The 17,051-nt window shown below is 38.6% G+C and overlaps 1 protein-coding gene across 1 annotated transcript in view; it reads right to left on the reverse strand.

Annotated features, from left to right (window-relative positions):
* LOC140245106 (uncharacterized) overlaps nucleotides 1-15,401 on the reverse strand; it is a 40,703-nt gene extending 25,302 nt beyond the window's left edge. Inside the window, exon 1 of the mRNA XM_072324706.1 lies at nucleotides 15,203-15,401. Within this exon, the coding sequence (XP_072180807.1) occupies nucleotides 15,203-15,401 (199 nt within the window). The remainder of the gene's footprint in view (nucleotides 1-15,202) is intronic.
* Between the last annotated feature and the right edge of the window lie 1,650 nt (nucleotides 15,402-17,051).

Below are 17,051 nucleotides of genomic sequence, written 5' to 3' on the forward strand. Positions count from 1 at the left end.
CGTGTGTGTGTGTATGTGTGTGTGTGTGTGTGTGTGTGTGTGTGTGATATGGAAGAATGTGTTTATCATGTCAGTTTTTTGCGTATGTGTTTTTTAGCTGCGCGTGGGGAGGGATACCTAGTAAGCTGTTGCTGGCATAAACGTTGATATTGATTTTATCAGCAGCTTTGAATTTGATGAGTTTGTTTGGCAGATTTGTATATGAATTCGGAGTGGAGCTTGCGTGCGGGCGGATGTTGCTTTTCTGCATACGGTCCATTATGTCTTCTTTATCATTATTGGGAAATCGTTTCATCAGGAAGGATGTGGTATCGGTTCGGGTGTGCGTCGGTATGTGGGAAGGGGGTTACATTTCGTTATTGCAAAAGTTTGTTATTCTGAAGGCTCATTCGTCCGAAGGCTCATTCGTCCGAAGGGTCATTATTCCGAAGGTTCGTTATTCCGAATTTCATTTTTGGATCAACGAACCACTAGGTATAGGGAATTGTGTGTTTCGGATAAATGAAGCCTCGGAAAAAAAAACGAAACTTCGGAATAACGAACCTTCGTGTGTGTGTGTGTGTGTGTGTGTGTGTGTGTGTGTGTGTGTATTTGGGTCGGTGGATGTGGGTGTGGGATGATTTAGGTTTTGTTTAATCAGGGGTTGGTGGGTTGGGGATTGGATTTGAAGAAGGATAGTTATAAATGGTATGACGGATGTTGGTAGGATTTAATATTTAGGATAGATGTAGGCCCTAGATTTGTTTCGGTTGGGGAGGGGAGGGGGTGGTCGGGTTTTTTATGACTGATTTCATTCTAGATTTGTGTAATGTATTTGTGTGTTTTTTTAATGTTTATATGCCCTTGTAAGTAAGAAGGTGTTACATGATCCAGACCAATAAATTCAAGGAATATAGGTTTGGTAGGGCCCTATACAATAAATGTCAAAACTTTCCGGTGAAGAAATTATTAGTAGGGTTGGTCTATAATCTAGTTATCTATGTTGACGTGAGATTATTTGTGGTATAAATTGACAAATGGATTTGTTTGTATTTCGAATTGCCATTTGTAACTTTTTTTGTTCATGTTGCACCCAGAATGGGTCGATTTATGAATGATTTGAATGAAATCAATAAATATCAAGGAAAAAAAGTGTTGAGTTGGTTTATTTGCATTATGAGGTTTGTTTGAGTGTTTGTTGGTGTTTGTTTGTATTACGTATGTATTAGCGGTGTGCAATGGCAGTTTGTTCGTGCTAAAATCAAGTAACGATTGACAATACTTTTTTACGGCGTGTGGAAATTATTCGCTCATGCATAAAGCATGCCAAACCTATTCTGGGACAAAGAATAGTGGTTTGGACGTTCTAGTTTATAAGACTGATGGAAGAAAATGACTGCAGTGAAAAATGAACAAAGACAAATAACATTTGGGGAGGGCACCTCCCTCGAATGTATTTTCTCTCGGTCTCTCTCTCTCGCCTAGCCCGCCTCACCGCTGATATTGGTTGACACACCCATACTATTTTTAGATCAACGCTGGTGTGAATTCTTTAAACACGTGCTCATACACTCAGACGGCGTTTGTATTGCCACAGTAGCGCCACTATATTCCACATACACACGTAAGCATACAGGCACACATATACACACAAACAAACCACTACCACTATACAACCACCACACATGCACAGTTTCTACATATTGTATTATTATACTCCAAACACACACACATACTCACACACACACACAACAAATCATACACATCACATATCATGCAGCTCACAATACACACACGCACACACACACACACACACACACACAAACTCACACACACACACACACACACACATACGCATAACTTACCAGTCATACCCATCCCACCAAAGCTAAACACCGGAGGAACCACCCCGAGCCCGGGGCGACAATCCGTGACAGGGCGACAATCCGTGTCGCAACAAATTTTTTGCCAACACGGATTGTCGCCTTTGAGGTCAAAAACTGGGAACTGCACAAGCGTCACGGATTGTCGCCAGGCGACAATCCGTGACGGGGGCGACAATCCGTGCCGCCAGCGCCCGTCACGGATTGTCGCCCCGAGCAGGAGGCGACAATCCGTGTAGGGGCGACAATCCGTGTCGCAACACATGTTGTTTCAATGAGTATTTTGTTGATATAGGTCCTAGTCAAGCTTCAAAAATAGATCCCACACAAACGGATTTTTCGCAGTATTTAGGTGCGTCAAATGATAATTCATTATTTTTTAAACCAACAGATTATGGTGAGATTCTTGACATTGTTCACTCATTAAAATCAAGTTATGCAACTGGTCATGATGAACTGAGCACGTATTTTTTAAAACAGATTATTGGTAGTATACTGACACCCTTAGTGTACATTTGTAATATGTCACTCTCAACTGGTATATTTCCGAATGCATGCCGTAAAATTGCTAAAGTTATTCCAATATATAAAAAAGATGACTCTTCTCTTGTATCAAATTACCGTCCTATTTCTATTCTTCCTAGTATTTCTAAGGTAATAGAAGGCTTGTATATAACAGATTGTATGATTTCTTGGCACAATATGATATATTTAACCAAGACCAGTATGGTTTCAGGAAATTTCATTCAACAGATATGGCACTAGCCCAATCATACGATAGAGTGTCGACTGCCTTAGCTGAACAAAAACATGTCATCGGTGTTTTCATGGACCTAAGCAAGGCATTCGACACTCTTGACCACACTATCCTCATACGTAAATTGCAGTCCTATGGTGTTCGTGGCATTCCACTTGAATGGTTTAAAGATTACTTGTCAAATAGAAATTAATATGTGTACTATGAATTTGTTAACTCTGAAGTATTACCTATATACAATGTGGAGTCCCACAAGGATCCATATTGGGACCGCTATTATTTGTAGTGTATGTAAATGATATTTCAAACTCATCTAAGTCACTGCAATATATTATGTTTGCTGATGACACTAATGTATTTTGTTCCAATTCTGATTTTCATTCGCTCTTATAAGAACTCTCAGTACTGAATTACCGAAATTATCTATGTGGTATAAGAGTATAATAGATTATCACTTAATCTGAAAAAGACAAATTTTATGTATTTCTATAACAAGAAGCACAACAATGAAATGCAACATTTAAATATCATGGTGGATGAAGTATCATTGGAACAAAAAGAGAGTATTAAATTCCTCGGAATATATTTAAATGAAAATATGAAATGGAACGCTCATGTACAATATATCTCTGATAAAGTATCTCGTAATGTTGGTATACTTCAGAAGTTAAAGTATTATGTCCCTCAGAATATTTTATTTACGTTATATATTTCGTTGATATTATCGCACATTTCTTATTGCAACATTACTGGGCAACTTCAAAAAGCCACATTGATAGTATATTACTTTTGCAAAAGAAAGCTATACGTATATGCACCAACTCAGCTTATCGAGACCATTCAGATCCGTTATTCGCAGAATTAAGAACACTTACGGTAAATGACATTAATTTTTTGCAAAACTCACTTTTTATGTTTCGCTTACATAATGGTCAGTTGCCATTTTCTTTTTACTCACTAGATATTTCAATTAAACAAGGAAATACATTCTTATCCAACAAGACAATCTGATAAGTTTCACTTGTACAATCCCAAAACAGTGATGGCTCTGAAATCTGTCAGACACACTGGACCCGATGTTTGGAATTCTCTTCCTTCTGAAATTCGAAGTTTAAAGTCCATGTATTCTTTTAGGAAGGCTGTAAAAACAGGTGCTGTTCGTTATTCCGAAGGTTCGATATTCCGAAGGTTCGATATTCCGAAGGTTCGTTATTCCGAAGGTTCGTTGATCCGAAACACGCAAATTCCTTATAGAGGATGCATGCAATGCACACAAGTCTATGGGAAGTATTCATCCCATACAAACTCTGCTGGTTTATGTTGATCTATTGTGTCAGATCTCTTCCTCCCTCCCCCTTCTCCTTCCTACCCCCCTCACCCCTCTCCTCTACCCCTCCCCCCCCCCCCAACTCTGTTTGGCTACAATTTGTTTTCTTATTATGTTGTTGTGGTACTAGATCTTTGTGCATAGCAGTCATTAGTATCACACAACTTTGAATGACTGTGTTATTTTAATGTATTTCTTTGTTTGGCTACCACTGAAACAGGTCAAAATTCATACAGTTAGTCTGTTTGACAAAACAAAGTCTTTTCAAGTATTTTGTAGGCAATAATGTGATGATGACACCCCCATAATCAAAGATTACTGCCTGCACAAGTATTCATCTTATGAAGAACTGATCAACACAACATTTTTATTTTTTTTTAAAAACCTCAAAGGGCATGAGTTTCAAAAGTGTCCCTTTGAGAAGCTTTATAACCCTTGAATGTGTAATTTCCCATATGATGTATGGGTAAATATCATCAAAAACACATTTATGATGTTTAAAAGTCATATGAGAAATATGACCTCCACTATAGGGCTCACACCCGTAAATGCAATGGAATGTCCCAGACCCCTTCACAAATTCGTACTAAAGATACCAAAATAAATGAAGAAAAAAAAAATAATTAAAAATCAATGATGTAGTTTGGCAAAAGACTGAATAGCTGTAGATATTGAGTATGAATTCCTCTACAAATTGCATTTTGGTTGGAAGATGAAAGCTTTTCTGGTAGAATTTGAGGGGAATATATTTCATTGGGTACGTGTACGGAAAATGGGTGATTTTTTGAGTGACAAGAACTCGTAGTCTGGCTTTGCGGACCCCTGGACAGAATTTGGACTGAAGAATCCACCCTGAAAATTTGATGGATGAAAGGATATATCTCACTTATCCAGGTTAGTGAAGCTGAAACACCTCATTTCTCCCAGCTATTTTACAGAATTTTTTTAGATTTGATTTTTAACACACATCCCTATGGGAAAATATTTATGGGTGTGAGCCCTATACCTAGAGGTTCGTTAATCCGAAAAAAAAGGGGTTCGTTAATCCGAACATTTGTGGCGTTATTCCGAAGGTTCGTTATTCCGAAGATTTGTTCATCCGAAAATGAAATTCGGAAAAACGAACCTTCGGAATAAGGAATCTTTGGACTGAAGAGCCTTCGGAATAACGAACTTTCGGAATAACGAGCTGTAACCGTAAAAACAATGTTGTTATCTGAATATCAGTAATTCCATCGTCATTGTTAATGTATTATACATGAAATTCTTTCGTAGAAAATATGTAATGATGATTATGTAACCGACCATGACCTGTATCAACTGTCCACCTGCACACCTCGGTGAGGAAATATTTTGTCATGTCTTGCTAATCAGTGATACAGGTGACTTTACTTTGTATAAACCTTTAGTGAAAGCAGACAAACCTCTCCTTTCCCTTTCTCCTTTCAACTATCCTATCTCTATGCAAGTCATCCCTCCCTCCCATTCTCCTTCCGATGTATATTATATAATATCATGTTATGCTATACGGGGGCTGCACGCAAATCAAGCTACGCTTATGCTGTAGCCCCTCTGTATTATTCATTGTTGTATGTTTTGTTGTACTTTTGCTGTACATTGTACACAGGCAATGAACAAGAACACTTATATATACATTATTATATTTATGTTTGTACATGAATGTCTGTATGTACAATGATGATACAGAAACCAATAAATCAAATCAAAAATATACGGCACTGGTTTGTTTACAAGCAGAGCGTCACTACGACAAAATATTGAAAGGTTTGAATTAAAAGCGCGGCCGATCCCAGCAGTGTAAACGGACAAAATTGCGAGGCTCGAGACAGTTTTCCAAATATGCCACAATATACTAGATGTCTCAAAAAACATTTCCCACTTTTGATCTTTAATAGTTCAAAAACCATTCATCCGATAAAACTGTCATTGATATGAGTAATAGCTGAATAGTGTACAATTTTGTTGGAGGTGATTTGAATGTGAAAGCATAAATCAGTTTCATTAAATCTAAGATTGATTTTGAAGTAAGGTTTCAGATTTTGGTCAAAATTAATTTTAACCCTCTGTACAAAAAATTGAACTTTGCAAACGAACCAATGATATGTATGTGAGTGTGTGCTGACAATGGCCCTGAACAATGGACATGCCTGAGCCACCTGTTGACTGGGCGTCAGTCTCGCGCTCCCAGGCACATGAATGCTTAATTGATAATTCATATGGATTGCCCTGGTCACTGAATTCATGCACGGTAAATGGTAAAATGCATGCACATGGAAAAAGTAAGCACATGTTTCCATGTGCTTGCAAACACCACATTTCATTCCAGCTGGCAATCATTTTCAAATTTTGCTTCACATATCACTAAATTTGGGATATAAATAAGCATACATGATCTGAAGTTCTTCATTTTAATACAACTGTCTACTAATAGTCTGACAAATTTGTCGCTTTTTCGATACTTAAGTAAAAAGAGATCATTTTTGGTAAAGAGTTCAGCAGCATTTTTCATTGGGGCAATTTGTTTCACAGTAGATTTATTTAAGGCTCCATATACACAAGTGTATACTCTAATTGATTTTCTTTGCTTCCTGTCACCATGTTTACGACAGAACAGAAGGTATTCATTGTAATTTCGTTTTTCAAAAGTAGGGAGAGCACTGTCGCGACTCAACGACAGTATCGGCAGACGTTTGACTTTACACAGATACTGCCTGAGGCTGAATAAAGACTAGTTGTGATAGTGGAATTTCTCATGAATAAATAATGAAGCATTCAAACCCTGGCCATTGTTCAGGACCATTGTCAGGGTGTTAACCACACACTCCCATACATACCTATTGACCCCTGTGCAAAGTGAAAGTTTTGTACAGAGGGTTGAAAATAGAGCAAAATCTAGAACCTGTGAAATTAATCATGGATTTCATGAAACTGATTTATGCTTTCATATTTAAGCCACCTCCAACAAAATTGTACACTATTCAGCTATCACTCATGTCAATGACAGTGTTATCTGATAATTTTTGAATTATTAAGAATCAAAAGTGGGAAATGTTTTTTGAAACAGTATGTGCACCAAAACGTTTAAATGTAATCAGAAATACAGAATCTCCCTTGGGTAGGAATGGGGGAATAGGGCTTATCCCCTCCCACCTTCTCTGATTGACAAATTTCCAGATATTCCAACAAAAGCGTGCACCAGATTGTTGAATTTCAGTTCTAAAACTGAAAAAAAAGCCCCCTCGAATATGGGAGACGTATCTTGCCACCCTCCATTGCTTGGTCCCCCTCTATAGACTTAGTACACTTTGGAGAATGACAATTTCCGAATTTTCCACAAAAAGTGTGCTTCAGATCGCTTTATTTCAATTCTAACAACGCAAAAGCTCAGTCGAGTGGGAGGGGGAAATCGACCTCAAACACCCTCCCCCTGAGCTCTACCTCACTAGAGTTTGTACATACACACAGATGATGCACACTCGGAATAAGAACTAAATTCCATGATTTTAACACTTCCCTGAAAAAGCCCTATTTATTTCTTCAATTATTATTATTTTATCTTTTTCTTTGGGGGGGGGGGGGGTTCACCAAAAGTTTGCACCAGATCGCTGAATTTCAGGTCTGAAAATGCAAAGTCACCTTAGTATGGGAGGAGAAATACCCCTTATCTACACCCTTTTGTGCTTGCTTTTTCTGTTTGAATTGCTTAACAGACAGCATTCATGATATATATTCAATGTAAAAAGTTAATACAAAGAGTTCATTTGAATAATACCATTTTATAGGCAAATTGTTCATTGTAATCTACATCAAAATATTCTGCTACCTTAAACAAGTAAATGCAAAAAGTTCTCACGGTGGGAGGGGGTACAAAAAAAGAGAAAGAAAGAAATGTATACGGCTTTTTATACAAGAGTGTACCTCATCCCGCTATTATATGTCGGAATTTCGAATAAAAAAAAATCACTTAAAATTGAAAGTATTAAAATCTACAGCTTCTTTAGACTGTTATCAAGAGAATTTCAAAATTTAAATTGAAGTTGAATTTAAGTTAAATTCATAGGATTTTCGGGTAGGATATCAATGGACAGTATTTCCGTTTTAACCAACATGGAAGAGAAAGTGGGAGAGAATGGTTGGTTGATTTGTACATTAGTGAACTATGGTCATCTGCAAACGATACAAATCATTGATATTCGAAATGCTATTTTTAATGAAATAGAACATCAGTACATAATGATATGGCATCTGCAAAACGCAATATCCTTTCTTTATCTGTGAGGAATATGTGTTTCTCCATGCAGGCGAGTATGCCATAACAGCTTTTAAGTAAGGCATGATTATAACAAAGTAGAAGAGCTATTTCATCATTATCAAAAGACCAAAATAATGTGAATTTATTTTGAACACCGTCCTTAAGAAATGCGACATATAAAATCAATTTGTAAATTCCAAGTGAGTTTATCATAAAAAATCAAACCTATATAAAAGACTTTATTTGCAGAGCCTTTTTCCATAACTGTATTAAAATATTTGATAGATATTACTTACATTGTAGTAAATTCAAGGAAATAACTAAAACATACATTTTTTTTTGAAGGTCTATGAAAGTTTGTTAGGTCTTATCCTTTTTTTTTAATTCTACTAATTCAGTGTTTAAAGTATCAATCAATATTATCAGGTTTGGAGTGAGATAGAAAATTACTACAATCATCAGTAAATAACAAAAACATTCAACATAGTATTACTATCGTTGATATAAAGAGCAAATAAAAGGGACTATTATTTTAATGTGTTGATATCAAACGCTTCTTTAAGTACATCACTGTTAAAGTTTTGCATAAATGACAATTGATGAAAATAAATTGTTTGCGATTGCAAGGAAATTCCCGAATCATGGCGCTTGTTTCCTCCGACACCATGCATCCGTCGATGGTGAATCAAAAGCCTTTTAATTGGAAAGGTCCAGAAAGACATCAATTAAGTTGTATTATCATCAGCTTTTGAGACTTTATTAAGGAAGGTAAGGACTGAATGAGATGTGTTGTATTTAGCCAAAAAACCAAGTTGATAATCAAAAATTATTTTATGAATATATTGGCGTTTGCATAGAAAAAAAAAACAACTTTGGTATAACTTTATTTATTTTGGGCAAGATTACAGAATTATTGAGTTTTTCATCGTAGTAAAGCAGGGCTTATCCTTGTTTTCGTTAAAATGGCTGTATTTATTGTTTTCTAAGCGGTTTGAAATTCAGGTTTGACAACTATATCTGCAGTGGGTGAAATATCAACGCTTTTCACACCGTACACTGCAAAAAGATCGGTGTCGTTAACAATCTTTTCCTCTTTCTTTTGCCATGAAATTGGCAAAATTCTGGAGAGGATTTCTTCTTTAAACGGGCATCGCAGAAAATAATGATTGTGCCCAGTGAGCGGAATTTTATCGAACGACAAGTATCTGCTTCATCATCAGTTTAAAAAAGCCAATAATACGCATTATTTTTCTTTCGGACATTGTTCAAGGGAGTTGGTAGGCAGTGGCGTACCTAGGGAAAACGGCACCCGGGGCAAGCGCGAAAATTGCGCCCCTAATTTCTGAAAAAGTGTTCAACCCCAACCCCACCCCGGTAGGGACTTTTAAAAAAAAAGTCCACATGATATGTTTTTCAAGCACTTAATAAGGGGTCTTTTGAGAGTGATTTAAATGTAATAAATTTTGGCGAGCGAGCGCAGCGAGAGAGCCGAAAATATTTGTATTTCAGCTTACAAAACATGGAATTCTTGTCATTTTTGGGTTATTAAATCTTACATAATCAAGATAGTGGCGGCCTTATAGATAACGATTTATACCAACAAACTGAGGACTTGAAAAAATACTCTAAATTAGTACGAGCGAGTGAGCCGAAATTTGTATATTTCTGTGTAGGAAACATTGCACTTATCTCATATTTCGTTGTACTTGCAAACTGCAGTAGGCCTTTACTGATGGTGGCTTACCATGTATATAAAATAACAGATCATGCGACAATAAGTGAAACCAAAAGCTTGCTAAAACTTACAAATCAGTGTGAGCATTTTCTGAACATGCATGTTCGTATATAGGAAGTACGGGATTCTCTTCAATATTATGGTTGATAATTCAAGTAATAATTAACATTATGATAATAATAATGATGGCTGGTCCGGGCTGGATTTATGAATGGTGATACTGACATAACTGGAAAAAACAAAAACAAACAAAAACCCACCCTCACCCTCCGTCCGGGCGAGTATTTTTTTTCGTTCCCCCCCCCCCCCCCCCCCCCCCCGTTTTTGGCGCTCCCAAGGAGTGGCGCCTGGGGCGCGTTTCTTTTTAAGACGGCACAGATTGGGGCATGGCGCGTGTTAAACCTATGGAAAAACGTTGGGTTAGGGTTTTTGGTTATGGTTATGGTTAGGGTTAGGGTTAGGATTAGGGTTAGGTTTAGGGATAGGGTCCCCGATAGATTTTAGTTTCCCCAATCTGTGCCGTCTAAAAAAAAACGCGCGCCCGGGGCACGTGCCCCCTTGCCCCCCCCCCCCCCCCCCCCCCCCCCCCCGATACGCCACTGTTGGTAGGTGCCAGTCATTAACCACACTCGAGGTGTTAAGGCGGTTCCAAAGGTGGGACCCCTATATACTTTGCGTGGGTGTTGGTTCTTACAAATGCCCTCGCCTCACTGATGTGCATTATAATATTGTTTAGCCTACTCTTCACTTCATAGTTGCTAATGCTTTACTTCACCGAAACAGTGATCTCCTTTACCAGGACACCTCACTCATGCAGCAGTAGGTTGAGCTGACAAATTGTCTTAATCAATATTTCATTGATAAAATTGTGGCAATCCAACAGTGCTTCCCAACTTGTTGTGAACAGCCAGAGCGAGTTTCAGTCTGTCACTGTTGATGAGATAGAAAAGCTTTTTAAGAACTCACCAAACAAATCAAGTAAACTTGATCCAATCCCGACAGATTTGGTTAAGAAGTATAGCAGACTTTTCGCACCCGTTATCACAAGAATCATAATATTGCTTACCTGAGATTAGGGGCAGTTTCCACAGGTGTGTAGAGCAGTTATTCATCCAACTTTGAAAAAATACAGGCTTAGATCAGGAGCGTCTCAAAAATTACCGCCCAATTTCAAATTTGTCCCTTTTTTTTTTTTTAGTAAACTGCTTGAAAAGGTTGTTTTCTCACGATATTGACAACTTTATCTGCAAGATAATGAATTGTTTGAATCATTTGATCTGCTTACAAACCTAGTCATAGTGTGAAAACACTGTTAGTCAACTTAACAGATAATGTGTTCAGAGAATTAGAATGGTGGTAACATCACTGCTCTTATGCTTGATATTGTTCGTTCGTTCGTTCGTTCGTTCGTTCGTTCGTTCATTTTCCATCTGAGAAGATGGCTGGATAGCCCATATTCAGCTACGTTAAGCTGGTCTTCCATGGGGTCCAGTTGGAGTGAGGTGGGACCAGGCGCGCCGGAGCAGTTTTGGATTGGGGGGGGGGGGGGGGCAAACATTGGAGGGGGCTCAAGATTAGACCATGCATATGTTACACAATATACACATACACACACACACACACACGCGCGCGCGCGCGCGCGCACACACGCACACACACATCTATTATATACAGTGTGTATATATATATATATATATATATATATATATATATATATATGTAAAGTGACGTACGGTGGGTCGAAACATGGGGGGAACCATAAAGTAATTTTGACGGTCTGTATGCTTGTGTGTGTGTGCGTGAGCAATAATGGGACTACAATACATTACGGAATGTGATACATTCAACAACGCAGTCATTGAGGAACATTGTAAGTTTCCTTACATGGATTATGGAATGACGGTGTGAAACGATCGACAAATTATATACTGTCAGCAATATTAGGTGAATGGCATAACAATAAAATGCGAGCGAGCGAAGCGAGCGAGCTTGAAAATTTTGATATTCTACAGTTCCAAAACTGGAGTTTTAATTGTAGCTATATTTCGCTTTGGAATAAATGGGGGCGCATCGGGCGCAACTGCTGGCAATTGGCAGCAACATTAGGAGAATGGCATAACGATTTAATGCGAGCTAGCGAAGCGAGCAAGCTTGAAAATTTTGACATTTTACAGTCCAAAAACTCCCGTTTGTAGCTATATCTTTCGCTTTGGAAATAAGGGGGGGGGCATCGGGCGCAACTGCTGGCAATTACTGGCAGCAACGTTAGGAGTGTGGCATAACGATTCAATGCGAGCGAGCGAAGCGAGCGAGCTTGAAAATTTTGACATTCTAGAGTCCAACAACTGCCGTCGTAGCTATGTTTTTCGCTTCAGAAATTAAGGGGGAGGCGCACCGGGCTCAACTGCTGATGCGAGCGAGGGAAGCGAGCGAGCTTGAAAATTTTGACATTTTACAGTCCAAAAGCTGCCGTTTGTAGCATATTTTTTCCCTTTTATTCATATATATACATATTTATTTTATTTTCTTTGTTTATTCATTTATTTCTATTATTATTATTTTTATTTATCATTATTATTATTATTATTTTTTTTTTTTTGGGGGGGGGGGCTTTTTTGGGGGCAAAAATGCGTTTTTGCCCCCCCCCCCCCACTTCCGGCGCCTATGGGTGGACCACTTCACCGGGATAAACACCCTGCTCTTTGCGATGAATGAATGAAGCGGGATCTTATGTTGCTCTCTCATACACGGGGACCTCCATTTTATGTCCTATCCGAGGGACAGAGTGTTTGCCTCTTGCTAGAGGGGACGGTATGCTTACACACAACATTGCTCAGTCCAGACTCGGGTTCGACCCGGGCCGCGTGATCGTGAGGCAGACGCGCTACCGACTGAGCCAACTCACCGCCCTTAAGGTGAGTTCAACTTTTGATTCTTTTTGTTGTGTGTATAACTATACGTCCCCTCTAGCAAGAGGCAAAACACTCTGTCCCTCGGATAGGACATAAATGGAGGTCCCGTGTATGAGAGAGCAACATAAGATCCCGCTTCATTCATTCATCGCAAAGAGCAGGGTGTTTATCCCGGTGAAGTGGTCCCACCTCACATCCAGCTGGACCCCATGGAACGTAGCTGAATATGGGCTATCCAGCCATCTTCTAAAATGGAAAATGAACAAACAAACAAAAAACAAACAAAAATCACATTATTCTGTTTCAAGGGTTGAGATATTTGGGTATCAAGGGAAAGTCCTTGATTGGTTTATGTCCTACTTATGTGAGCGGTCTCATTATGTCAAAATTGGTGATTCTACCTCTTTGTAAAACCATTATGTACAAAGTTTGGTGTAGGGCCTATATCTTACCTTGTCCAAGAGTTCTGTTGGAGACCCGCTGCTTTTTTTTTTCTCTCTCTGTATATGCAACCAGTCAGTAATTATTAAAGTATTTCAAAAGGATTGTATTGGTCATATCATTGTTATGCCGATGATATACAAATCTATCTATCTCTTAAACCTACTGTGTCTTCATTGGCATCCACCATTGCAAAGTGATTATTGAAGCAAGTTTGCAAGACCTGAAAATCTGGCTTGTCCGGCATCCAATGTCCTTAAACTGAATGAAGATCAATCTGAGTTTTTGTTATTAGGTTCAAAGCCGATATACCGATCATGCCATGTCCACATCGGTATATAGCACTTGTATTACTCCATCAAAACAAAAAAAAAAGCCCCTGATTTAGGTGTTAATTATTTGATCAGGAAATGTCATTTCGAAGTCATAAAACTCGAATTCAGCGGAATGATAGATATCAGTTGCGTGATTAAGTTTCATAGGAAATGTTTTTCTAAATCTGCAGCTGAGATACTTATCTATGCTTCGATTTCTTCTCATCGGAATTTTTCGAATTCGTTGTTGTAATCTCCCCCCCCCCCCCCAAAAAAAAAAAAAAAAAAAAAAAAAGGCACAAAATTTCAACGGTTGCAAAATTCTGCCGCCCGGCCAATTTATTGTTAACTTTTTACAAAAGTTTGATTCCATATCATCACTTCTCCGTTATACATTGGCAACCTGTAGAAAAAAAAAAGAATTATTTTCAAGATTCTGTTATTATAGCACAGCATTCAGTTCATTCTTTTCCCCCTATATAAGCCTACCTACTTGACTCTATTACCAAATACAATCCGACACAGAAGTCTACGTTCATCATCAGATGCATTGTTACTCCAAACACCAAGAGTAAAACATTGATGGGGTGATCACGTTTCTTCGTTATCATGGTTATGGGACCAACATTGTGGAATCAGTCATCTACATGCAGAAACATTCAAATCAAAACTTAAAACGCATAGGGCCTATCTACTTCCTCTCACACTGAGGAATATTGCAATCTACACTCTAAAAAATCCCGAGTCAGAACTGACCCGGAATTGGGTCCGTTGGGGTCATACACCGTTCCGGGTCAGAAATGACTTGGAATTTGGTCATGGAGACCCCGAATGGGGTCACCCTGACCCAATTCATGACTCTGAATGGGTCATATCTGACCCCATTCCTTGTCATTTCTGACCCGGAATGGTGTGTGACCCCAATGGACCCAGTTCCGAGTCAGTTCTGACTCGGATGTTTTTAGAGTGTATAATGTTCGAAACAATTGTATTTTTTTCTGGTATATGTGTTTGTTTGTTTGTTCTTGGCAATTTTCTTTACTGTTGTCAAGCTTGAACATGTATATGATATTACCTTTTCTTTCTTTTTTTACCGAAAGGTGGACCTGTCAGGCTGTGCGCTACTCAAGTATAAACACTGTTATTATTATTATTATTATTATCATTAATATTGTCTCTATCTTCACAAGATATCTCTAGGAGATCAATATCACGTCAAGTTCCATCCTGGAACCTTACTCTCTAAAAAAAAAAAAAAAAAAAATCGAGTGAAAATATTCACTCTTGAAGGAGTGAATACAAAAAAGAGTGAATTTAGAGTGAAAAAGTTCATTTTCACTCATTTTGGAGTGACCTCAGGGATCACTCGAAGATTTTGGAGTGATCCCTGAGGTCACTCTAAAACGAGTGAAAATGAACATTTTCACTCCTTCACTCTTTTTTGTATTCACTCCTTCAAGAGTGAATATTTTCAATCGATTATTTTTTTCCAGAGAGTAGACTTCTAGTACTTTTCTCAGGATTCGCGCCGTCCCCATAGCAATGCTGCTTTTTGGAGCGTTTGCACTCGATCGGGCACACCCACATCGTCCAAGTGCCGTCGCAGCTGCTTTGGCGTTGTTCCGAGTGCTCCAACGACAATAGGGTTCACCTTCGTTTTCATATTCCACAGGCGGCGAAGTTCTCTGGCAAGGCCCTGGTTATACTTATCTATCTTTTCCTTCTCCTTCTCGGCTACTCTGCTGTCTCCCGGTACCGCGACATCGACAATCGTGCACATATATTCTGTCGAGCCCTTTCTTCGACGATGATATCCGGACGCCTATGCTGGATGATATTGTCAGTTTGAACATCGAAATCCCGCAGGATTTTAACTTGGTCATTTTCAGAAATTTTCTGTGGTTCGTGCATATACCATTTGCTCTCACATGCAATGGTACTTTATGTTTTCTGCAAAGCTCCCAGTGAACGACTTCTGCCAGTTTGTCATGTCGTCTTTTGTTCTCATTTTGCGCCAGTTTACTACAGCCACATACGATATGTTGCATTGTCTCGTCTCTTTCTCGGCATATCCTGCATGCAGCATACACATCTCTCTTCTGTATCTTGGCTTTTAGAGCATTCGTTGACAAGTGCTTGCTCTTGGGCAGCGATGATCAGTCCTTCTGTCTCCTTCTTCAGTTCTCCTTTCTTCAGCCATAACCATGTGTCATTACTGCTGCTGTTCTCCGTCTCTCTGCAAAACTGTCCGTGTAGCTGCTTTTCTCTCCACTTTGCGGATCTTTCTGTTCGTTTCTGGCTTTTGATCAATGGCGTTTACATTATTTCCACTTTCAACCAGAACGGCTCGAAGGAGTTTTTCCTCCCTGCTGGTGATGTAATTGTTGAAGCTGATTTGCTCCATTTCGATGCAATCTGATGTCACGAGCCCTCGGCCTCTATATTCCGTGACAAGTACAACCTGTCAACATCTGCACTTGAGAGCATCTTTCTTGTCTTCCGATCCTGTGATATTCTCTCCTTCCTCCAAACTCTGTAGTATATTCTTCCATCAGGAAGTGATATTCCTGCACTCTTCACTCGTCTCCCTTTCTTCATAACCAGGGTAGCGCACTTGTTGATGCCGAAGTCCATGCCGATGTCTTTGCTGATCAGACGAACCGTTTGAACTATTATTGTTGTTATTATTATTATTATTATTATTATTATTATTATTATTATCATTATTATTATTGCTGTTGTTTTTGTTGTTGGTTATTATTACAATAATTGTTATTACTAGTAGGCCTATCATGTCCTGCACGATTCAAGTTTATTTGCACTCTTGCAAAAAAGAATGGCTGCAGGTGCTCATCCAACCACAGCATGAATACATACCGCACTTTTTGTAAAAATGATACCACATGAATCGGAATAAAACTCTCTAATAAAATGTGTGATAACCTTTCGTTCCCTGGTTTTGAAAATATGGCAATTTTTTAAGTGTAAACCTTTTGCCACGCGATCATTATTTATCACCTACATTGTGATGCACTCTTTTAGTGCAACACTTTTTTGCAGCCATGATATGCAAATCTTTGTTGGCAGTGTAGGACCTATTATAAGAACAACGAGCGTTGACCTGCGTTATTTAAAGGACAAGTTCACCTTCATAGACACGTGGGTTTTGTGAATGCAGCAATATTACTTAGTAGAACACATCAGTGAGAGTTTGGGAAAAATCAGACAATCCGTTGAAAAGTTATGAATCTTTGAAGTTTCTGCTGAGTTACGGCTGGATGAGAAGACTACTATAGCTTGTGATGTCACATGTGTACAACGATATAAAGAAAGAATGAAGAAAATTCAACACATTTTCACTTTTCTCGCATAACAAAAGAACACTCAACTTCTCTCTTTCAGAAAGCAGGGGGAATAATAAGTATTACCC

The sequence above is a fragment of the Diadema setosum genome, chromosome 2 (genome assembly GCF_964275005.1).
Source record: "Diadema setosum chromosome 2, eeDiaSeto1, whole genome shotgun sequence".
In the NCBI taxonomy this organism is placed as follows: domain Eukaryota; kingdom Metazoa; phylum Echinodermata; class Echinoidea; order Diadematoida; family Diadematidae; genus Diadema; species Diadema setosum.